This window comes from Pteropus alecto, unplaced genomic scaffold, assembly GCF_000325575.1.
Source record: "Pteropus alecto unplaced genomic scaffold, ASM32557v1 scaffold725, whole genome shotgun sequence".
NCBI classification, from domain to species: Eukaryota; Metazoa; Chordata; class Mammalia; order Chiroptera; family Pteropodidae; genus Pteropus; species Pteropus alecto.
The window spans coordinates 251,459-273,369 of NW_006436637.1; the positions used below are offsets into that span (position 1 = coordinate 251,459).

Sequence of the window (21,911 nt, forward strand, 5' to 3'; positions counted from 1 at the left end):
TGTGATACAGCTTAACAGTGTTACAACTCAATTATGAAGCAGCATGGCTGTGGAACAGCACTGCTTTGAGGCAGTCCTCAAGCAAAGTGACCCTGGGACGAAGCCCCTATCTGAATAGACAGCTCTGCTCTGCTCCACCCCACTCTGCTCCATTCTGTTCCAGCAGGACGTCTTTGGTGTTTGAGTTCTAGCCAGGGAAATGCAGGGTGCAGTCTTTGGTGGAAAGAGAGTGTGCTCCCCAGGCCAGAGGTGAGCTGACATATAGAGAGAAATCCCCATCCCTAGTCTCTGCTTGGTCTCTCTTCATATGAATGAGGACTCCATATCCTCACAGTTTGATCCAAAAGCACTGTCCTGATTGGTCAGAACAGAGCTCCTCTGATTGGTTGGTGAAGATGCTAATGAGGAAATAGTTATGTAGCGCCATTGGAAAGGGAAAGTCTCATTCCTATTGGTTGAAATATGATTCCAGGAACTCCTTTATAATGGTGGACTTAGCCAACAGGGACATAGTACAGGCAGGCAGTTCAGTGCAGGCTTTTCTCTGAAGCACAGCTCGCATGAGAGGCCCCAGTTTAGCAATGGCTGCTAGGCTCTGTTTATAAATTTGAGCCCAGTTAGCCACCAGGAGCCCTTCTTGACAGGTGCATTCATTCTCGGGGTCTACACAGTGATGCACAGGTTACCTTCCCAGAATGGTCAGACAGGCAGGGTGGCCACCCTCACTTCTGATGCATTTTTAATTAAACTTTTTTATTTCGAGATATTTGTAGATTCATGTACAGTTGTAAGAAATAACACAGAGATCTCATGTACCCTTCACCCAGTTTCCCCCAGTGGTAACATCTTGAAAAATGATAGCACAATATCACAACCAGAATATTGACATGGATAGGTCAAGACAGAACATTTCTATCATCACAAGGGTTCCTCATGCTGTACTTTTATGGCCACACCTACCTCCTTCCCACCTCACCCCCTTCTTAACCTCTGGCAACCATAGGCATACCTCAGAGATATCGTTGGTTTTATCCAGACCTCCACGATAAAGCACTATATTGCAATAAATTTGAGTCACATTTTTTTTATTTCCCAGTGCATATAAAAGTCATGTTTGCACTATATTGTACAGTATAATAATAATGAAAAAGTTTGAAATACTATGAGAATTACCAAAATGTGACACAGAAACAGAAAGTGAATAGATGCTGTTGGAAAAATTGTGCCAATAGACTTGTTTGATGCAGGTTTGCCACAAACCTTCAATTCATAGAAAACACAATATCTATGAAGCACAATAAAGCAAAACTCAGTGAAATGAGGTAACCTGCACTTATCTGTTCTCCATTTCTGCAATTTTGTCACTTGAAGAATATTATGTAAAAGGGATTATATAGCCCATAGCTTATAGGATTGACTTTTTTTTCAGTCAGCATAATTCTCTGGAGATTCATCCAAGTTGTGGCATGCATCATGTTTTGTTCCTTTTTGTTGCTGAGTAGTATTCCATGGTATGGATGTTCTACGTTTTGTTCTACCATTCACTAGTTGAAGGACATCTGGGCTGTTTCTAGTGTTCAGCTTTTACAAATAAAGTGCTATGAACATTTGTGTACAAGTTTTTGTGTGAACATAAGTTGTCATTTTTCCGGCATAAAGGCCTAGGAATGCAATTGCTAGGTCATATGGTTGTTACATGTTTCATGATTTAAGAAACTGCCAACTGTCTTCCAGAGTGGCTGTATCACTTTACTTTTTCATCAGCAATGTATGAGTTATTCTGTCACTATTTTTTAATTTTAGTTATTCTGATAGGTGGAAATGATATCTCATTGTGGCTTTAATTTGTTTCCCTAAAGACTAATTATGTTGAACATCTTTTCATGTGCTTATTTACCATATGTATACATCTTCTTTGGCAAAATTGTGCATGTCATTTGCCCTTTTTCTAATTAGAGTCTTCACTGAGTTTCAAAAATTCTTATATACATTCTACATACTAGTCCTTTGTTGGATATGTGGTTTGCAAATATCTTCTCCCAGTCTATAGCTTCTCTTTTATCCTCTTAAGAGGGTCCTTCTAGAGAAAAAGTTTTTAGTTTTGATGAATTTCAGTTTATGAAATTTCCCCTTTATGGATCATGCTTTTGATGTCAAGTCTAAGAATTCTTTGCCAGATGATTTCTCCTATGGTTTTTCTAAAAGTTTTGTAGTTTTACATTTTACATTTAGGTCCATGATCCATTTTCTATTTTTTTCCCCACAATTTAAAACCTATGAATTGTTTATTTCTGGAATTTTTTATTTAATATTTTTGGGCCATGGTTGACCACTGGTAACTGAATCTGTGGGAAGCAAAACCCAAATAAGGAGGTATACTACTGTATATTGGTGCTGTAGTATAATAAATGTCAGAATCCCCCCTCTTCTCCCTCCTTCTCAAATACCCCATGGAACATTAGTATAAATGCATAAAACCATTTTCCAGGGCTGGTGGTGATGTTCAGTGACATTTTATGCAGCCCCACGTGGAAAGGAAATCTAGGGCAGCTACATTCAGTTTTTAAAAAAAAAATTAAGTTTATTGGGATGACATTGGTTAATAACATTATATAAGTTTCAAGTGTACAATTCTATAATTCATTATCTGTATATTGCATTGTGTACTGACCACCCAAAGTCTAGTCTCCCTCTGTCACCGTAAATTTGACCCCCCTTTACCCTCTTCAACGTCCCCCTACCCTTCTTTTCCTCTGGTAACCTTCATATTGTTGTCTGTGTCTATGAATTTATTTGTTTTGTTTGTTGCTTTCTGTTTTATATCCCACATATGAGTGAAATCATATTGTTCTTGTACTCTTCCATCTGACTTATTTCACTTAGCATGATACTCTCAAGATCTATCCATGTTGTCACAAATGGCAGTATTTCATCTTTTCTTATAACTGAGTATATATGTGCCACATCTTTATCCAATCATCCATCGAAGGACATTTAGGTTGCTTCCATGTGTTGGCTACCATGTATAATGCTGTAGTGAACATAGAGATACATATATCCTTATGAATAAATCTTTTCAAAATTTTCAGGCAGATACCCACAAGAGGAATTATTGGGTCATGTGGGAGCTCTATTTTTAATTTTTTGAGGATCCTCCTCCATACTATTTGCCATAATGGCTGTACCAATTTACATTCCCATGAGCAGTGTATGAAAGTTTCTTTTTCTACAAATCCTCTCCAACAGTTGTTATTTCTTGTCTTGTTGGTAATTGCCATTCTCACAGTTGTGAGGTGGTATCTCATTGTGGTTTAGATTTGCATTTCCCTTATGCCTACTGAAATTGAGCATTTTTTCATATATCTGTTGTCCATTTGTATGTCTTCTTGGGAAAAGGGTTTGTTCATTTTTTAATAGGACTGTTTGTTGTTGAGTTGTGTGAGTTTTTTATATATTTTGAATATTAGTCCCTTATTGGAGATATTGTTTGCAAATATCTTCTCTCATTTGGTTGCCTTTTGTTTTGTTGATGGTTTCTTTGCTGTGCAGAGAAACAGTTCAGTTTGGTGTAGTTCCATGTATTTATTTTTGTTTTTATTTCCTTTGCTTTTGGGTTCAAGTTCATAAAATCCTTTCTGAGACCAAGGTCCGTAAGTTTAGTACCTATGTTTTCTTCTATATATTTTATTACTTAGGGTATTATATTAATCTTTAATCCATTTTGAGTTAATTTTTGTGTATAACATCAAATAGCAGCTCTCTTTTCTCCTCTGTATGTTTTTGGCTCATTTTTTGAAAATTAGTTGCCCATATACATGTGGGTTTATTTCTGGTCTCAATTCTGTCCCACTGGTCTGTGTGTCTGTTTTTCTGCCAATACTATACTGTTCTGATTATTGTAGCTTTGTAGTATAATTTGAAGTCAGGGAGTGTGATACCCCTGGATTTGTTCTTTTTTATCAGGATTGCTTTAGCTATTCAGTGTCTTTTGCAGTTCCATACAAATTTATGATGTTTTTCTATTTATCTGAAAAATACCATTAGGATTTTGATGGGGATTGCATTAAATCTGTATATTGCTTTAGGTAATATGGCATTTTAACTATGGTGATTCATCCAATCCATGAACACAAAATATTTTTCCATTTTTTGTATGTCCTCTTCAATTTCTTTCAACAATGTCTTGTAGTTTTCAGTGTTTAGTTTCTTCACATCCTTTGTTAAGTTTATTTCTAAGCATTTTATTCTTTTTGTTGCAATTGCAAATAGAAATTTAAAAAAAATGTTCTGATATTTCCGTGTTAGTATATAGAAATGTAATGGGTTTTTGTACATTGGTTTTACTTCATTCCCAATTTGGATGCCTTTTATTTCTTTCTCTTGCTTGATTGCTCTGGCTAGGACTTCCAGTACTATGTTGAATAACAGTGGTAAAGTGGGCATCTTGTCTTGTTTCTGATCTTAGAGGAAAAGCTTTCAGTTTTTCACCACTGAATATGATTTTAGCTGTCATATATGGCCTTTATTATGTTGAAGTACTTTCCTTCTATACCCATTTTATTGAGTGTGTTAATAATACTTGGATGTCGTATCTCGTCAAATTCTTTTTCTGCATCTATTGATTTGATCATATGATTTTTATTCTTAATTTTGTTAATGCGGTGTATCACATTGATCGATTTGTATATGTTGAACCGTCCTTGCACTCCTGTAATGAACCCCACTTGACTCTGATGTATTATCTTTTTAATGTATTGTTGAATTCAGTTTGTTAGTATTTTGTTTAGAATTTTCGCATCTATATTCAGCAGAGATATAGGCCTATAATTTCCATTTTTTGTGTTTTCCTCACCAGGTTTTGGTATCAGGGTAATGTTGGCCTCATACAATGAGTTAGGAAGTATTGCCTCTTCAGTTTTTTGGAAGAGTTTGAGAAGGACTGGTATTAAGTCATCTTTGAATGTTTGGTAGAATTCTCTAATAAAGCCATTAGGTCCTGAACTTTTACTTTATAGGAGGATTTTGATGATTGTTTTGTTTTCCTTGTTGTTGATTGGTCTATTTAGATTTTCTAGTTATACATGATTCAGTCTAGGAAAGTTATATATTTCTAAGAACTTGTCCATTTCTTCTAAGTTATAGAATTTGGTGGCATATAGCCTCAAATAGTATTCTTCTATAGTCCTTTGTATTTCTATGGTGTCCGTTGTAATTTCTCCTCTTTAATTTCTAATTTAGTTTGAGTTTTTTCTCTTTTTTCCTTAGTGAGTCTAGCCATAGGTTTGTTGGTTTTATTAATTTTTTTCAAAAAGCCCACTCTTTGTTGAATTATTTTTTCTATTGTCTTTTTGTTCTCTATTTTGTTTAATTCCGTTCTAATTTTTATTACTTCTTTCCTTCAACTGACTTTGAACTTTATTTGTTGTTCTATTTCTAGTTCTCTAAGGTATTATGTTAGGTTGTTTATTTGAGTTTTTTCTTGTTTCTTGAGGTAGGCCTTAATGCTACAAACTTCCCTCTTATTTCCACTTTTGCTACATTCCAATAATTTTGATGTTATATTTTTATTCTTATTTGTCTCTATGCATTTTTCAGTCTCTTATTTTATTTCTTCTTTGACCCAGTCATTGTTTAGTAGCATGTTATTTAATCTCCACGTATTTGTGCTTTTTCCAGCTTTCTTTTTGCAGTTGATTTCCAGTTTCAAAGCATTGTGTTCAGAGGATATATTTGGTATATTTCAATCTTCTTAAATTTGTTGAGGCTGGTTTTGTGTCCCAACATATGATCTATCCTTGAGAATGCCCCATGTGCACTAGAGAAGAATGTATATTCTGGTGTTCTGGGATGAAAAGCTCTGTAAATATCAATTATGTTCATTTGATCTAATGTGTCATGTAAGGCCAATATTTTTGTATTGATTTTCTGTTTGGATGATCAATAGGGTATTGCTCTCAATAGGGTATTCAGGTCCCCTACTATAATTGTATTTTTTTGTCAGTTTCTCCTCTTAGGTCTGTTAGTAGTTACTTTATATACTTTGGCACTCCCAGTTTGGTTGCATATATATTAATAAGTATTATGTCTTCTTGATGTATTGTCCTCTTTATCATTATAAAATGTCCATTTTTGTGTCTTGTTACCTTTTTTATCTTGAAATCTATTTTGCGTGATATAAGTACAGCTACATCTGCTTTTCTCTGGATGGCATTTGCTTGGGTTATCATTTTCTATCCCTTCATCTTGAGTCTATGTTTGTAGAGATGTGTCTCTGAAGGCAGCATACAGTTGGATTTTGTTTTTTGATCTAATCTGCTACTCTGTGGCTTTTAATTAGTGAGTTCAGTCCATTTACATTTAGGGTGATACGTGAGGATTTTCTATAGCCATTTTATCTTTGTTTTCTAGTAGCTCTGTGTCGCCATTGTTTCTTTCCCTTTGTGTTTCTGTTATTGTAGTTTGGTGATATTCTATAATTCCGCACCCCCCCCCCACCATTTTTATGTTATATCTCAGCTCTAGATTTTTGTGTGTGCGTGGTTACCATCAGGTTTATGCGAAAAAAGTTTGATATGTACAATAGTCATTTTTCTTCTCATTACATCTTAACTCCATTCAATGGTGCAAGTTCAGTCTTACCCCCCTTCTTCTTCGTTTTTGTCCCAAATTATCCCTTTTTATGCTGTGCGTTCATTTCCAAATTGCAGTAGCTATTGTCTTCTTTTTTTTTTTTAATGCTTTTATCTCTTTTAGCCTTTGATATTATATTTAAGTGTTTAATACCCTATTCTGAACAAGGGCTGCAATTTCCTGCTCCTGTCTGTTAGTCATATTACTCACCATTTTTTAATCCTTTTGTCTTTTTGTTTCAGGTAGAAGAGTGCCTTTCAGCATTTCTTGTAATACCTGTCTTGTGGTGGCAAATTCTCTTAGCTTCCTTATGTTTGGAAAAGCCTTTATTTCTACTTCATATCTAAAGGATAACTTTGCTGAATATATTATTCTTAGCTGATGATCTCTCTCTTTCAGTAATTCGAATATTTGGTTCCTCTCTCTCCTAGGTTATAGAGTTACTGCTGAAAATCTGGTGATTTTCTAATGGGATGTCCTTATATGTTACTGTCTTCTTTTTCCTCTAGCCGCCTTGAGAATTCTGTCTCTCATTAATTTTTGACAGTTTTAATATACTGTGCATGGAGAAGGCCTTTTGGGATTGAGATAATAAAATGTTCTGTTTGCTCCTTGAATTTGAGGATCCAGTTCTGTCCATAGGTTTGGGAAGTTTTCATTGATTATTTGTTCGAATGGGCTCTCTGTTTCCTTCTCTCTCTCTTCTCCTTCTGGTATACCCATTATTCTTATATTGCTCTTTCTAATGGAGTCAGATAGTTCTTGTGTAGAGTTCTTTCATTTTTTTCACTCCTGGTTCTCTTTCTTCTTCCACCTGAGTCATTTCTAGATGTCTGTCTTCAATATCATTAATTCTTTCCTCCGCCTGGTCTGCTCTATTTCCTAAACTCCCTAGTTCATTCTTCATCTCATTTATTGAGTTTAACTTCAGAATTCCTATTTGGTTCTTTTTTATAGTTTCAGTCTCTTTGGTGAAGTACTTCTTTTGTTTGTTGATTTTATTTCTTTCTAAGCTCATTGAATTACTTTTCTCAGTTTTGTATCTTGTTGAGTTTTTTCAGAACTGCAATTTTGAATTCTCTGTCGTTTAAATCAAAGTCTTCCATACCTTTAAGTTTATTTTCTGGAGGTTTTAAATTTTATTTCTGAATTCTCTTGTTACCTTGGCTTTTCATTGTGCTTGATGGATTATTTCTCTGCCTGGGCATTTGTGAGAATAAAATCTTTTTTTTTTTTTTTAAAGACTTTGATACTTCACTGTTTAGCTGGTAAATAAGTAGAGGTCTTTCTCTTGTTTTCCAGTAGGTGGTGCTGAAGTGCAAGTTTTTACTTTTACTTTTACCTGCACTACTGGGGCTTCTGGGATCTCTGTAGGGAGGTGTCACCTCAGCTGTGGAAAATACTCCATATTCCCTGAGGAAGTGGGCATCCCCTTAATGAGATGATTGCTCTGGACTCAGGGCACCAATCCTGAGGTTAGAAGTGGTGAGCAATGGGTCTCCTGGCCTGTGTGTTCTCAGTGCCACCTTCCTATAGCTAGAAGCTACTGGCAGAGCTGCTCTGTCAGAGTTGACCCAGCTGCCTCTACCAGGCTGTGACATGATGGGTGGGGGAGGGGTGGGAAGGAGGAAGTATTCGAATGTTTGAGGCTCTGTTTCTTCTAGTGGTTTAGCTGCAATAAGCACAAACCACTTAGGCTGGAAAGTTTTTTCAAGTCCTTTCACGATCTGCTGAATGAGGATTTTACTGCAGGGCAGGCCACAAGAGGAAGGGGTGGGCAGGTTCCCACATCTACAGAATCTTTTGTCTGATGATGGAAGGTTGTGAAATACTGATACCCTTTGCACTGTTTGTCTACCCCTGACCCTGGCTCAGCCTCAATGTGTGCTGGCCACCCAGACCTAAGTGCTGTCTCTGCCCCTCTGATCTGCTCAGTGAGAGTTGCACCCCAACCCTTCCCTGCTCTTGGGTTCACTGGGCCTTGGCCAGTGCTGGAATGTGTGCATCTCCTGTCTCTGCCCTGCCCCTGACACTTCAACCCTGGTCTTATCTCCCCTCTTTGCTCTGACATGCCCACCTTCAGATGTCTCAATGCTTGGATCTCTCAGATGTGTTTGTGTGTTGAGCAGAGAATCCTTTGTTGAATTATAGCTGTCCAACTTGTTGTAACTTCAAAAGGAGAGACCTAGAGCTCCTCTCAGGGCTCCATGCTGCTGACCCATGATTTATTTTCATTTTGCGTTAATTTTTAATAAGGTGTGAGACTTAGGTCAAGGTATTTTATTTTTTATTTTTTATTTTTGCTATAGATGTTGCTCCAGCATCATCCTTTCTTCAATGTATTAGTTTTGCACTTTATCAAAAAAAATCAGTCGCAAAAATTTGTGGATCTATTTCTGTGTTCTCTATTCTGTTCCATTAATCTATGTGTCTATCCCTCTGCCAATGCCATGCCTTCCTATTGACTGCAGATATACAATAAGTCTTGAAGATGTGTGATTCCTCCTACCTTATTATTTTTTTTCAAAATTGTTTTAGCTATTTTAGGTCCTTTGCCTTTCTATTTACATTTTAGAATAATATTTTCCATATCTACAAAAATAATCTTGCTGGCATTTTTGATAGGAATTGCATTGCATATCAATTTTTGGAGAAATGACATCTCTACTATGTTTAGTCTTCCAGTCTACAACCTCCATTTATTTGGGTCTTTTTCGATTTATTTCACCAATGTTTTATAGTTTTCTGCACACATGCCTTATATATGTTTTGTTAGATTTACACCTAGGTATTTTTTTTTGAGAGAGATTGTAAATTGCACTATTTTTTTTAATTTTAGCATTGACATGTTCATTGCTAGTATATAAAAATATAATTCACTTGTGTGTGTTGACTTTATATCCTGCAACCTTCCTGAACTCACTTACTTTTTATAGATTTCTTGGAATTTTCTATGTAGACAATCATGTCATCTCCAAATAGGGACAGTTTTATTTCTCCTTTCCAATCTGTATGCGTTTTATTTCCTTTTCTTACTGTTTTGCACTGGCCAAGTCTTCCAGTATTATGAGTGGTGAGAGTAGACATTTTTGCTTTATTCCATATCTTAGGGGAAAGCATTCAGTCTGTCGCCATTAAGTATAATAGTAGCTATAGGTTTTTTGTAGATGCTCTTTCTTGAGTTGAGGAAATTTCCAGTATTTCTAGTTTTCTGGGAGTTTTTATCATGAATGGGTTGTTGAAGTCAAAATTTTTTCTGCATCAATTCATATAATCATGTGATTTTTCTTCTTTAGCCTTTTAATATGGTGCATTACATTGATTGGTTTTTGGATATTGAACCAGTCTTGTATCCCTGGAGTAAACCCCACTTGGTCATAATGTATAATTATTTTTATATGTTGCTGAATGCTATTTGTTAATATTTTGTTAAGGATTTTTGCATCTATATTCATGAGATCTTTAGTTTAATTCTTTTATATTGTCTTTGCTGGTTTTGGTATCAGAGAAACACTAGCTTCATAAAACAAATTAGAAATTGTTTCTTCCTCTTCTATTTTCTGGAAGATATTGTGTAAAATTTATCAAATTCTTCTTTAAATGTTTGCTAGAATTCTCCAGTGAAAATGTCCAGGCTTAGAGACTTCTTTATGAAGTTTTAAATTACAAATTCTTTAATAGCTGAAAGGCAATTAAAATTATTTTATACTGGGCGAGTTGTGGTAATTTGTAGTTTTTGAGGAATTGGGCCATTTCATCTAAGTTGTCAAATTTACTTGTGTAGAGTTATTTTTAGTATTATAGTATTAGTTGTTTTAGTTTAGTATAGTTTATAGTATTAGTTGTTTATAGTGTAGAGTTATTTATAGTCCATTATTGTCATTTTGATGTCTGCAGATTCTGTAATGATACTCTCTATTTCATTCTTGAATTGGCAATTAGTGTCTTCTCTCTTTTCTTTGACAGTCATGATAGAGGTTTGTCAATCTTATTAAGCTTTTCAAAGAACCAGCATTTAGTTTCATTGATGTTCTCTATTGTTGTTTTGTTTATTAGTTTCCAATTTCATTCATTTATGTTCTTTTTATTATTTCTTTTTTCTTCCAGCTTTGGGTTTATTTTATTCTTTTTTTCCTAGATTCCTGAGGAAGACCTTAAATTTAAAGCTTTTTCTCCATTCGAATATAAAGTGCTATAAATCTCCCTCTGAGCACTGCTTTAGCTGTACCTCACAATTTTTGATACGTTGTTGTATTTTCATTTTTATTCAGTTCATTTTTTTTTTTCATTTTTTAAATTTTCTTTGAGACTTCCTCTTTGGCTTACAGATTATTTAGAAGTATTTTATTTAGTTTCCAAGTGTTTGGAGATTTTCTTGTTATCTTTCTGTTATTAATTTCTGTTTTGATTCCATTGTGGTCAGAGACACACTCCATACAAGCTAACTTCTTTTAAACATGTCTTTTCTTCAAGATAGGATATGGACTATCTTGGTACATGTTGTAAGAATGCTTGAAAAGATATATATTCTGCTGTTGTAGGGTAGAGTGTTCAAAAAATGTCATTTAGATCCTATTGGTTGTTAGTGGTGTTGAATTCTACATTCTTGCTGATTTTCTGTCTAGTTGTCCTATCAATTATTGAGAAAGAAGTATTGAAGACTTCAACTATAGTTGTAAATTTTTCTATTTTTCATTTTAGTTCTATCAGTTTTTGCTTCATACATTTTACAGCTCTGCTGTTCGGAACATACACATTTAGAATTGCTGTCTCTTCTTGATTGGTCTACATTTTTTATTATCATGTAATGTTCCTTTCTGCAATAGAGACACTTTTATTTGTTTATTTGTTTGTTTGTTTGTTTATCTCTGTCTCTGTTTTTCCTTTTTTGTGCTCTGAAGTCTACTTTATCTGATTTTAATATAGCCACTCCTGTTTTATTTTGGTTATTGTCTGCATGATGTATATTTTCCATTCTTTTACTTTCAGTCTTCCATTATCATTATATTGTAAGTTTTTAATAGACATTTTTAGATTATTCTGCTAACTTCTGTCTTTTAATTGGTGTAGTTAAGCTTTTTACATGCAATGTAATTATTTGCTTTAGAACTTGAGTCTGTCATTTTGCTTTTTTGCTTTCTGTTTGTTCTGTTTTTCATTTCTCTGTTTTCTTTTTCTTACTGTCCTGTGAGTTATTTAAATGTTTTTTCTTTTTCTTTTAGAATTCCATTGTGATTTATCTTGATATTTTAGGGTGTATCTCTTTTTATAGTTTTTTTAGTGCCCCTAGATATTACATTATATACACAAATTACTGTAGTCTACCGGTGTCATCATTTACCACTTTAAGAAAAATATAAAAACTTTACCTCCCTTTATGCCCATTTACCCTCTCCCATTTCTAATATAATTTTCTCAAATATTTCCTCCACATACATTTAGAACCACATCAGAAAGTGTTACAAATTTTGCTTCAGTCATCAAACATAATTTAGAAAACTCAAAAAGATAGGAGAGCCTATCATATTTGCCAATATTATTGCTTACTCTACTTTTCTTCTTTTCTGACATTCTAAAGTATCTTCTTTTATCATTTTCTTTCCATTTAAAGAACTTCATTTACTCATTCTTTTAGCGTAGGTCTCCTGGAAATCTCAGCATTTTTAGCTTTCCTTTATCTGAAAATGTCTTGATTTTTCCTTTGCCTATAAAGGATATTTTCACTAGATATAAAATTGTGAGTTGACAGTTCTTTTCTTTCAGCCTTTGGAAAATGTTGTATTACTTTTCCTAGCCTCCATGGTTTCTCATGAGAAATCTAAATTATTTTCCCCCTAAAAATAATGTGTTATTTCTCTCTTGTTACTTTCAAGATTTTGCCTTTAGTTTTCATATATTTGACTATGATGTGTCTTGATGTGGATTTATTTGCATTTATCCAGTTGGAGTTTGTTTCTTGGATCTGTAGGTTTATATCTCTTGCTGAATTTATGAGCTTTTCAGCCATTATTTCTTCTAGTACTTTTTCATCACTGCTTCTTTCTCCTTTCCTAGTAGGACTCCAATAACACAAATATCAAATCTTTTGTTATAACCCCACTGGTGCCTAAGGCTCTGTTCACTCTCCTTCAGTTCATAATTTCAAGTTCACTGATTCTTTCCTCTGTTCTCTCTATTGTGTGCTAAACCCACCCACTGAGTTTCTTTTTATTTCAGTGATTGTATTTTAAGTTCTAAAATTTCAATTTGGTTCTACTTTTTATCTCCTATTTGTTTATTGAGACTTTCTATTTTCTCATTTGTTCCAAATATGTTAATAATTGCTTGTTGGAGCATTTTTTAAATAATGCCTAATAGCTGTGTCATCTCGGTATTGGCATCCGTTGATTGTCTTATTCAAGTTGCTATTTTCCTATTGTTGTTTTTTTATATATATGATGTTATTTTACACTGAAATATGGGCATTTTGGATATTATGTTTTAAGAACTATGGGTCTTGTTTAAACATCCTGTTTTAGCTGGCTTCTTCTGACACCATTCTGGCAGGGAAAGGTGGGGGTGCCAGCTGCTTACTGTCAGATGGTGGCAAAAGTTCGAGTTCTTCACATGGCCTCCACTGACTCTCAAGGCAGGTAGAGGTTTCTTGTTACTGCTATCTGAGAATGCGAATTCCAGCTTTTCACTAGGCCTCCACCGATACCACTCTGGCTAAAAGGGCCATAAATGCCTTGTTACTACCGCCAACATGGCCTCCACTGATATCGTAGAGAAAGGAGTAGCCTTAATGCTGAGGGATGATGAAAAGCCTGACTCTCCACTAGGTATCCTGTGACACCACTCCAGCATGGAGGAAGAGGGGCACCCCATCACTGCCAAGTGGTGGTGGGAGTCCAGGATCCCCCAGTGATTTACGGACACTTGAGGGATAGGTTCATTACTGCTCACCAAGGATGGTTCCTACTCAGCCTTCTCTGACATGACCCTGGTGAGGGTGGAAGTCTCAGCTCCCCACTTGGCATTTTCTGATGTAGGTGCGGGTGGGACCACAGTTGTTTATGAGATGTTTCACTGGAGTAGACTGGTTATCATCTAAAAGGTTTCTGACTTGCTGAACTGCCACTTTCTGGATCCTTTTGGTAGAGATAGAAGCTTTTCTTGGGGCTTTTTTGGTCTGTGCCCATTGCTATTTCTGGATTGCTGGCTTCTTCAGCTCCTAGTCTGGGGTATGAGGCAGAAAGAAAAACCCAAGGACTGGGTCTGCCTTTTTCTCTCTACCTTTTAGTGTCTTCTTATGATTGTTTTATATATAATGTCCAGGGCTTTTAGTTGTATTTTGCAGGAGGAATAGGGAAAATTGTGTCTACTCCATCTTCTCAGATATGATTACCATTGATAAGTGGTAATGTTTTGCTGTTCTGGCCAACACAACTAGACAATAAATTTAAGAAAAAGATAGAAACCAGGATTTTTCAACTTCAACATTATTGACTATTTGGATTGTATAACTTTTTGTTGTAGAGGGCTGTCTTGGGCATTATAGAAAATTTAGCAGCATCCCTGGCCTCTACTCACAAGATGCTGGCAGCACCCTCCTCCCCCAACCCCAGCCATAGCAACCAAAAATGTCTCTAGATATTGCCTAATGTGCCTAGGAAGCAGAATCACCCCCAGTTGAGAACTATTGGTTTAAATATTGGAAAAGAGACAAATTAGCTTTATTTTTAGATAATTCAGTTGTTTCCTTTGACCTCATATTAGAATCATTGTGTGTGTGTGTGTGTGTGTGTGTGTGTGTGTGTGTATACATGCACCAAAAATAATGAATAGGTATACAGATATATATTCTCCACACCCATCAACAAAGATTCTTAATTATACTGGGTAGGGCACAGGCTTCAAGAAATTTTGAAGTTATCCAGATTATTTTTTCTTGTTTTTTTCTTTTTTTCCTCAGTTTTATTGAGATATAATTTACATAGAACACTGTTTATGGTGTACACATAATGCTTTGACTTACATATATCATGAAATGAGTACCACAATAAGTTTAACTAACATCTAGCATCTCATATAGATTACAAAAAGAAAAAAGAAAATTTTTTCCTTGTGACAAGAACTCTTAGGATTTATTCTTGACAACTTTCATATTTACCATTTAGCAATGTTAGCTATAGCCATCATATTGTACATTACATCCCTTGTACTCACTTATCTTGGAACTGAAAGTTTGTACCTTTTGACCACCTTCCTCCAATTCTCCTTTGCTGTTCTTCACTCACCCCGTCCACACAGGTGATTTTTAATATGATTAAGATCTGCTGTTTTAAACCTAAGAAAGTGCCGTGAAAAATTATTAGAAGTGATAAGAAAACTCATTAAGTGTGAGATAAAAGATACAGTCAAAAGATACCACGCTTGCCTGGGGTTGTCTCCATCTCCATGGAGAACAAGTTTCAGGTTACCTTTTCCATATTCAGCCCACTTCCCTCCTTGCAGAGGGAGGCAGTTTGATGGAGCTTGCCTGGCTGTGAGGGCCTGAGAGGCTGCCCTCCAGCCTTGATTTGCCCCCAGAGAGGATCCCTAGTTCTGAGACTTCTGACCTGGTTTCTGGCAGACATCTGCACTAGTGTCCAGAGGAGGGAGAAGAATCTATAAAGGAATAAAAAGTTGGAAATGGGTTTTATCCCCTCGTATAATCTTTAGGGTGAATGAGGATGTTACTAATTACTCTAAACATTGGACTGTCCTCATTCACAAATTTAGTTCTTGGCAGTAGATTTTAAGTTCATAACATGTCTGTCTTGTGGCTTTCAAAGGCTTCTGGAAAAAGAAATATTGTATGGTTTCATTTTCCCTAACATTTCATTATCCTTCTTCCCTTCAAAAACAGTCTTGCCCCCCAAAGACTTTAAAACATCTAAGGTTATTACACACCTCTGACTTGCATTTCCCCTTTTAGGAAGGAGTTCCTGAGGCAGCGGCGGGCAGCAGTGACCCTTCAGGCTGCGTGGAGAGGCTATTGCAACAGAAGGAACTTCAAGCTGGTAGGAGAGCTCACTTGGGGGCTGGGCCTGCAGGAGCAGCGGATAACTGTTCAACAAAAAGCAGATGTTAAAAGTTTGTTTATCAGAGTATGAAAGCTCGGGCAAGAAGGAGAAGACCACCAGTGGACATAACCAACTTTAAATGACCAGACTTTAGCATCTCATACACTTTCTTTTTAGCATAGCCTCAGGTCACATGGTTTGTGGGCTTCAAAATGTTCTCCCGCAGAATTTTGGGAATCTCCAGAGCTAGAATGAGATGTCCTGCTTTGAAATTAGATAACGACTTTCTTTTCCCAATTTTCAGGCAACAAAGTAAGTTAATAGATTGATGATTCTCTGTTCCAAGCACTTTGTAATTTTTCTCTTGACCACAGGCACTGCTAATGAGTATCTGCTTAGGAAATGAACCAAACAACCTTGACCGTGCTTTATTGGGCCTCACTTAACTGCTTGCCTTTGTCATGGATATGACTGTGCTTGGGATATGCAATGGTCATGTCAGCAAAACTGACCCCAGGCCTGCCTACATTTCATACTCACAAAGGCATAATGGAAGCTGACAAGAATGGAAAGCCTACATGGGGCCTGTTGCTTTGCATGCATCATTTTATTTATTATGAAGCCAATTCTATATGTCAAGAAACTGAGGCTTAGAGAGGTTAAGTAATTTTCCCAAGAGTGTGAAGTTAGTAAGCAGTAAAGCTGGAGTTTGCATGCAGGTCTGTGTGACTTCTAAGCCCATGAATGAAGTGTGACCCCCCCACACTTGGCCCTCATCAGGTTGGTCTTTGAGTTAACAATAAGACTTGTCTGGGGGGGTTCAGGGACTGAATTCTGTGGCCCAGAGTTTGTTTGTAGCATAGAAGTGGGTGTTCATCAAATTATTAATTCCTCCTTATTGTAAAGATCCCTGAGGGATTAGCTTGATAGAGCCAGCCATAGGCCTCCACACAGGTGTGCTAGCTCCTGACAATTTGGCTGGGCTTGGCTGCAGGTATGAAAAACAAGCCCTCTGGAATCCCATCACCCATATGACATCTAAACCAATTCTCTCTCTGTGGCCACCCAGAGACTACTTTATTATTTATGCCATTTAGCAAACACTTATTTCATACTTATTTGCGTGCCAGGCTCTATTCTAAGTGCTTTACAAATAATAACTCATTTAATAGGTTTGTGCGCATAGGTGTGTAAAATTTTAGCATCAGCCCTACGCCAAAAAGCAGATAACTGTAAAGCTAATTTTTGCGGTCTTTTGGGGAGTACCACCTGCCTCCCATTCTCTGTCCCCTCAAGAAGGCCTTCTTTGTGCCCTGTGCCCTTCTGGGCCCAGACACCCTGTGAGTCCACATCCCTCTTGCCTCCTTAGATCCTTTTGGGTTTTGAGCGCCTGCAGGCCATCACCCGGAGCTACCTGCTGGCGAGGCAGTACCAGGCCATGCGGCAGAGAATGATCCAGCTGCAAGCCCTCTGCAGGGGCTACCTGGTGCGCCTGCAAATCCAGGCCAAGAGGAGGGCAGTGGTCATCATCCAAGCCCATGCCAGGGGCATGGCTGCCCGGCGAAACTTCCAGCGGCAGAAAGCTAATATAGGCGGCCACCGCTCCCATGAACAGGTGAGAACTGGCTGGGGCCCCAGTGGAGAAGTAAGAGCAATAGGGACCTCTTACAGATACTCCCGTCACCTCCCTGTCCAAAGTTATTACTGCAGAAGGTCCTCATGCCACCTGGACACATAAGTGACTCCCTGGGTCACATTAGCAGGATAGTCTTGTACTTACAACCTGGAAATCGTGCTCCTTGGTCTCCTCCCTTTAGCCTTGGGGACAATTTCTCAGCAAAGCTGGTGGATTCTCTGGAAGGCACAGGAAACCAGGGCCAGATATGCTATGGGAGGTCCCAGTTCTGTGGAAGAGAGCAAAGGTTTCTAGTTACTGGGTTGTGGCATGATGGCTCAGGGCAGAGAAATACCAAAAGAAGACTTCGAGTGTCTGGACAGGGATCAAGGGAGTAATGTACGATTCCATTTCCTCCAGAAAGCACCTGAGCCTAAACCTCAGTCAGCTAGAAATTGTGATAAGGAAGAGGGGCTAGGATTAAATTTACCTCTCTTTATAGGTAAAAATTGGGTCTACTGACCAAACTACTAGTACAGAAACCAGGGCAAGTAAGGGCATAGACCCTCAGACATGTCAGCAGCCTGCTTCTGCATCCATGTGACCCCAGGCAGGCCACAAACCAGGCTTACCTGTGCATGCTATTTAGTACAGGCCCAGGGACCTCTCCTGGAAGAGGCTCCGTGCTCTTTGAATAAAAGACCAGAGAGGCCTGAGCCACAGTTTACAGCTAAGTTCTAGAGGTCCTTGGGTTTGAGATGGTACCACAGGGACCATGTGGGGCTAGGGACAAGCAGGCAAACTCTCTCTCTGGACTTCTCCACTGAGAAATGAAAAGCCCAGGCTGGTTGATCTCTAGTCATTCTAGCTATTAAAATCTAGAATTTAAAGGAAAATACCTTGATTTGGATAGATGATGGCAGGAGGAGGTTTATTCAGCTTCCGTGAGGTGCTCATCCCAGCGGGGCTTATGGATAACCTCTACCCTCCCCCCACCATGGGGTGTGTGTGCAGGGGCTGCTGGTCATCCCCACTGAAGAGCAGAAGGGCCAAAGTGCCCTCCACACCAGAAAGCGGAAGTCAATCTACGACACCATCACTGACACAGAGATGGTAGAGCAAGTATTTGGCTTCCTCCCATCCATGATCGGCGGGCAGGAGGGCCAGGCACCACCACGCTTCGAGGTAAGATGGGTCTTGTCCTTCAAGGGTCTGGCTCAGGCAGGGGAGGGAAGGAGCGCCCCCAGGCTGGACCTCATTCAACCTCAAGGCTCACTGAGAAGCTGAGACTCAGTGGGGAGGAGTGCGGCAGGGGCTTGCAGGGTAGATGGTGAAGTGTGTTCCGCAGTCCTAGGTGAGTGTACAGAGCAAAGGGGAGCACGGGTTTCTTTGGTCACAGGATTTCATGGTAAACAGGTTTCTTACCTGCAAGACTTCCTAGAGTATGCAAATGATATTGGCTTTTCAGTCAGGCAGTGCTTCCCACTTGTGTCTGACCCCATGTGACAGAGCACATTGGTGGCTGCTGCTCTGCAGAATGTGACTGGGGGCCTGATGTAGATGACTAATGAGCCCTGGCAGGAGGAAGCGATGTCTGAGAGGGGTGTGGAAGAGCCAGAGAGGAGCAGCTCCCTAGGGCTGTACTGCTGACTCTCACCACACCCTGCTCTGGGCCCCAAGACTCAGTGACCTAGGCAACCCCCACCCTAGGTGCTCATGCCTTTCCCCATGCACGCATGGGCACACACACACCTGATCTGCGGTAAGGGGCAGCTGGGACAACCCCTGCAGGAGGAGCACCTGACCAAGGGCAAGGCAGGAGGGCAGGAGGGGGTTGGAGGTGTCTAGAGGGTTCATGTCTCCAGGCCAGGGGCTCTGAGGGTTCTCAGGTAGCTGAGACTTTCATGCCAAGGCCCATCCTGCACATAGCAGCCCACTGGGGGCCCACTGAGGGTATGAGAGTGGGGGAGGTCTCCAACACAAGGGGAAGTGGACAGATGGCTCTACACCTGGTACATAACCATACAGACCCTTCTTGGGGCTCCCTGGTCCCCTGAGATGCATAGCTCATCAGGTGGCATCTGAAAGGATTGCTGATTCTTGGCTCTCCCTTTCACCGGCCCCCAGGATCTAGAAACGAAGACTCAGAAGCTGCCTGAGGTTGACCTGGACACAGTCCCCATGGTGGAGGAGCCCAAGGAGGATGTGGATGGCCTGGCTGAGTACACCTTCCCCAAGTTTGCTGCAACCTACTTTCAGAAATCAGCCAGCCACACGCATATTCGGAGGCTTCTCCCATACCCACTGCTCTACCATGAGGACGATGCCGACTGCTCGGTACCCAGGGGTTCTCTGGTTTAGTGGCTTGGGCCACCCCCAGAACCCTGGGTCTGTGCTGTGGTTCAGAGGGAACAAGGAAGGGGTGGGGTCACTGTGGGCCCTATGCTACAAGCTGGGTTCCAGCGGGGCCCTCTGTCTGGATTCCCCCAGGCCGCCTTGGCTGTGTGGAGCATCATCCTGAGGTTCATGGGTGACCTTCCGGAGCCAGTACTCTTTGCCAGGAATAACCTGTGTGGTAGCTCAGTGATGCAGAAGATCCATGACACTGTGGGCAGCAAGAGCAGCACCCAATCTCCAAAGCACAGTGTATCTGCACAGGTACGTGGGTGAGGGTGGTGGCAGAGGAGGGCAAGACACTCTCTAGGTATCAACCAGGCCCAAGGCCCCAGGAAGCTGGACCGGAAGAGGAGGCAAGACATGGAGTCCCCTCATCATCACCCTGAACTTGACCCAAGCCAGAGCTCTCCACCCCCAGAAGTTTTTAGTCTTGAATTGCACTCAGGAACTCATGAGTCAGGCATTACACCCAGGACATTTTGAATTATATAGTCATTTTTGGAGATGGTTCTTCAGGCTCTGAATATTGGGTTTGACTTGAACAGGATTCAAATGCATGTACAGTATTAACAGAAATTGTTACTGACAACATGCTATGTGCCAGTTGCTTCTCTTCAGTTAATTCTCAGGTGAGCTAACCATACTAGCTAGGGATTATTATGTTTATTAGCTAAAGGAACAGAGAAGTAGTGTGAATTGCTGCCAAGTCACAGTGGACCTGAGCTCAGATCCAAGACCACCTCAGAAGGCTTTGTGGGTGACAGTTTCAAGCTTTAGAGTCACAAAAGCCCTGAGCCCTCCCAGAGGGCCAGTTACTGGCCGAGTAGCTTTGTCTCATCTCTTGCTTTCCCTTGCCTCTGTCTTCTCACTCAGGAGTGAGGATAATGCTGCGAACATGTTAAATGTTGCAAAGCTCAGCCAAGATGAGAGACTGCATGGTGCAGGGCAGGAAATGATTGGGGGAGATGGACACTCACTCCACCTTAGGTGGCTCTCAGGTACTGCCCCAGCTCACCTTTACTTGCAAATTGTCTCCATCCACAGAGGCCCAGCCACAGGAACAGAGGGACCAAGGACATCTCCTCCATGAAACTGAAGCGCTCCTCTAGGATCACAGGCCAGGTGAGTCCGGAGCCTGGAGTTCCCAGTTCTGCCACCAAAAGGATTTTAGAGTTTTGCTTCTTTCCTTGAGCCCTGGTTTCCGCCTTTGCAAATGGGAGGAAATCACAGCTGTCTTGACTGCCATCTTTGGTTTTTGAGGTGGCCAGCCAGCTGAGTGTTGGAGAGGAGGCATTTGAGCCTGATGACTCCATCTCAGACCGACCCATGTCCAACCTGGAGAAGGTGCACTTCATTGTGATCTATGCCATCCTACGGCCCAGCCTCAGGTCAGTCCCCACTCCCATCTCGCCCCCACTCAGAACATCAGACTCCCTCACTGATTTTCAGCCCATAACCACAGCCTCCTCCTCTGTTCCCTGTCCCTTAGACACCCCCTTCTCTCTCTACTGCCTATATTGCAGGCTGGGTCTCAGCACAGCAGACATTATAGTCGTTAATGGCTCTCTAATTTGTTCTATGGTAAATCCTATGGGTAAAACCCGGTTTTAGGAAAACAGATTCATCTTGGGCTGGTGATTCATTTCATAACAATGTAGAGTCCTGTAAATGAGCAAGTTCTTCATTTATTTTATACGTATTTTGCTTTACATACAATTTGACTTATAGGAATTGTGTTTTCATACAAATTTTAAGAAATATGTATACTGCTTTCAGGGACAGACTACATTTTAGGGGTTAACATATTTTAGGTTATTATGTTTAACCAAATTTGGGAAATTGTTGGCCATTATTTCTTTGAATTTTTTTCTACTTCATTCTCTCTCTCTCCCTTTGAACTCTAATTAAACATAGGTAGGACTTTTTGATATTGTCCCTCAGGTCCCTGTGGGTCTATTCCTCTTTTCTTTATTTATTTTATCCTTTTCTGTCTGTTTTTTAGATTGGGTAGTTTCTATTTATCTATCTTCAAATTAACTGATCTTTCTCTTGTCTTCCCCAATCTGCTGTTACCCATTGAATAATTTTTTTAATCTCAGATATTATAGTTTTAGGGTTCTAGAGTTTGCACTTCGTTCTTTTTTATAGTTTCTGTTTCTCAGCCAAGATTTTCTATTCATTCATGCATTATAATCATAGTTTCCTTTGTGTCCTTGAGCATA

At 39.3% G+C, this 21,911-nt stretch overlaps 1 protein-coding gene across 1 annotated transcript in view; it reads left to right on the top strand.

The window, feature by feature from the left end:
* MYO7B (myosin VIIB) overlaps positions 1-21,911 on the top strand; it is an 82,875-nt gene that overhangs the window by 37,993 nt on the left and 22,971 nt on the right. Inside the window, exons 19-24 of the mRNA XM_006913450.1 lie at positions 15,590-15,674; positions 17,047-17,292; positions 18,307-18,477; positions 19,420-19,629; positions 19,783-19,950; positions 20,950-21,077. Coding sequence (XP_006913512.1) covers positions 15,590-15,674; positions 17,047-17,292; positions 18,307-18,477; positions 19,420-19,629; positions 19,783-19,950; positions 20,950-21,077 — 1,008 coding nt within the window. The remainder of the gene's footprint in view (positions 1-15,589; positions 15,675-17,046; positions 17,293-18,306; positions 18,478-19,419; positions 19,630-19,782; positions 19,951-20,949; positions 21,078-21,911) is intronic.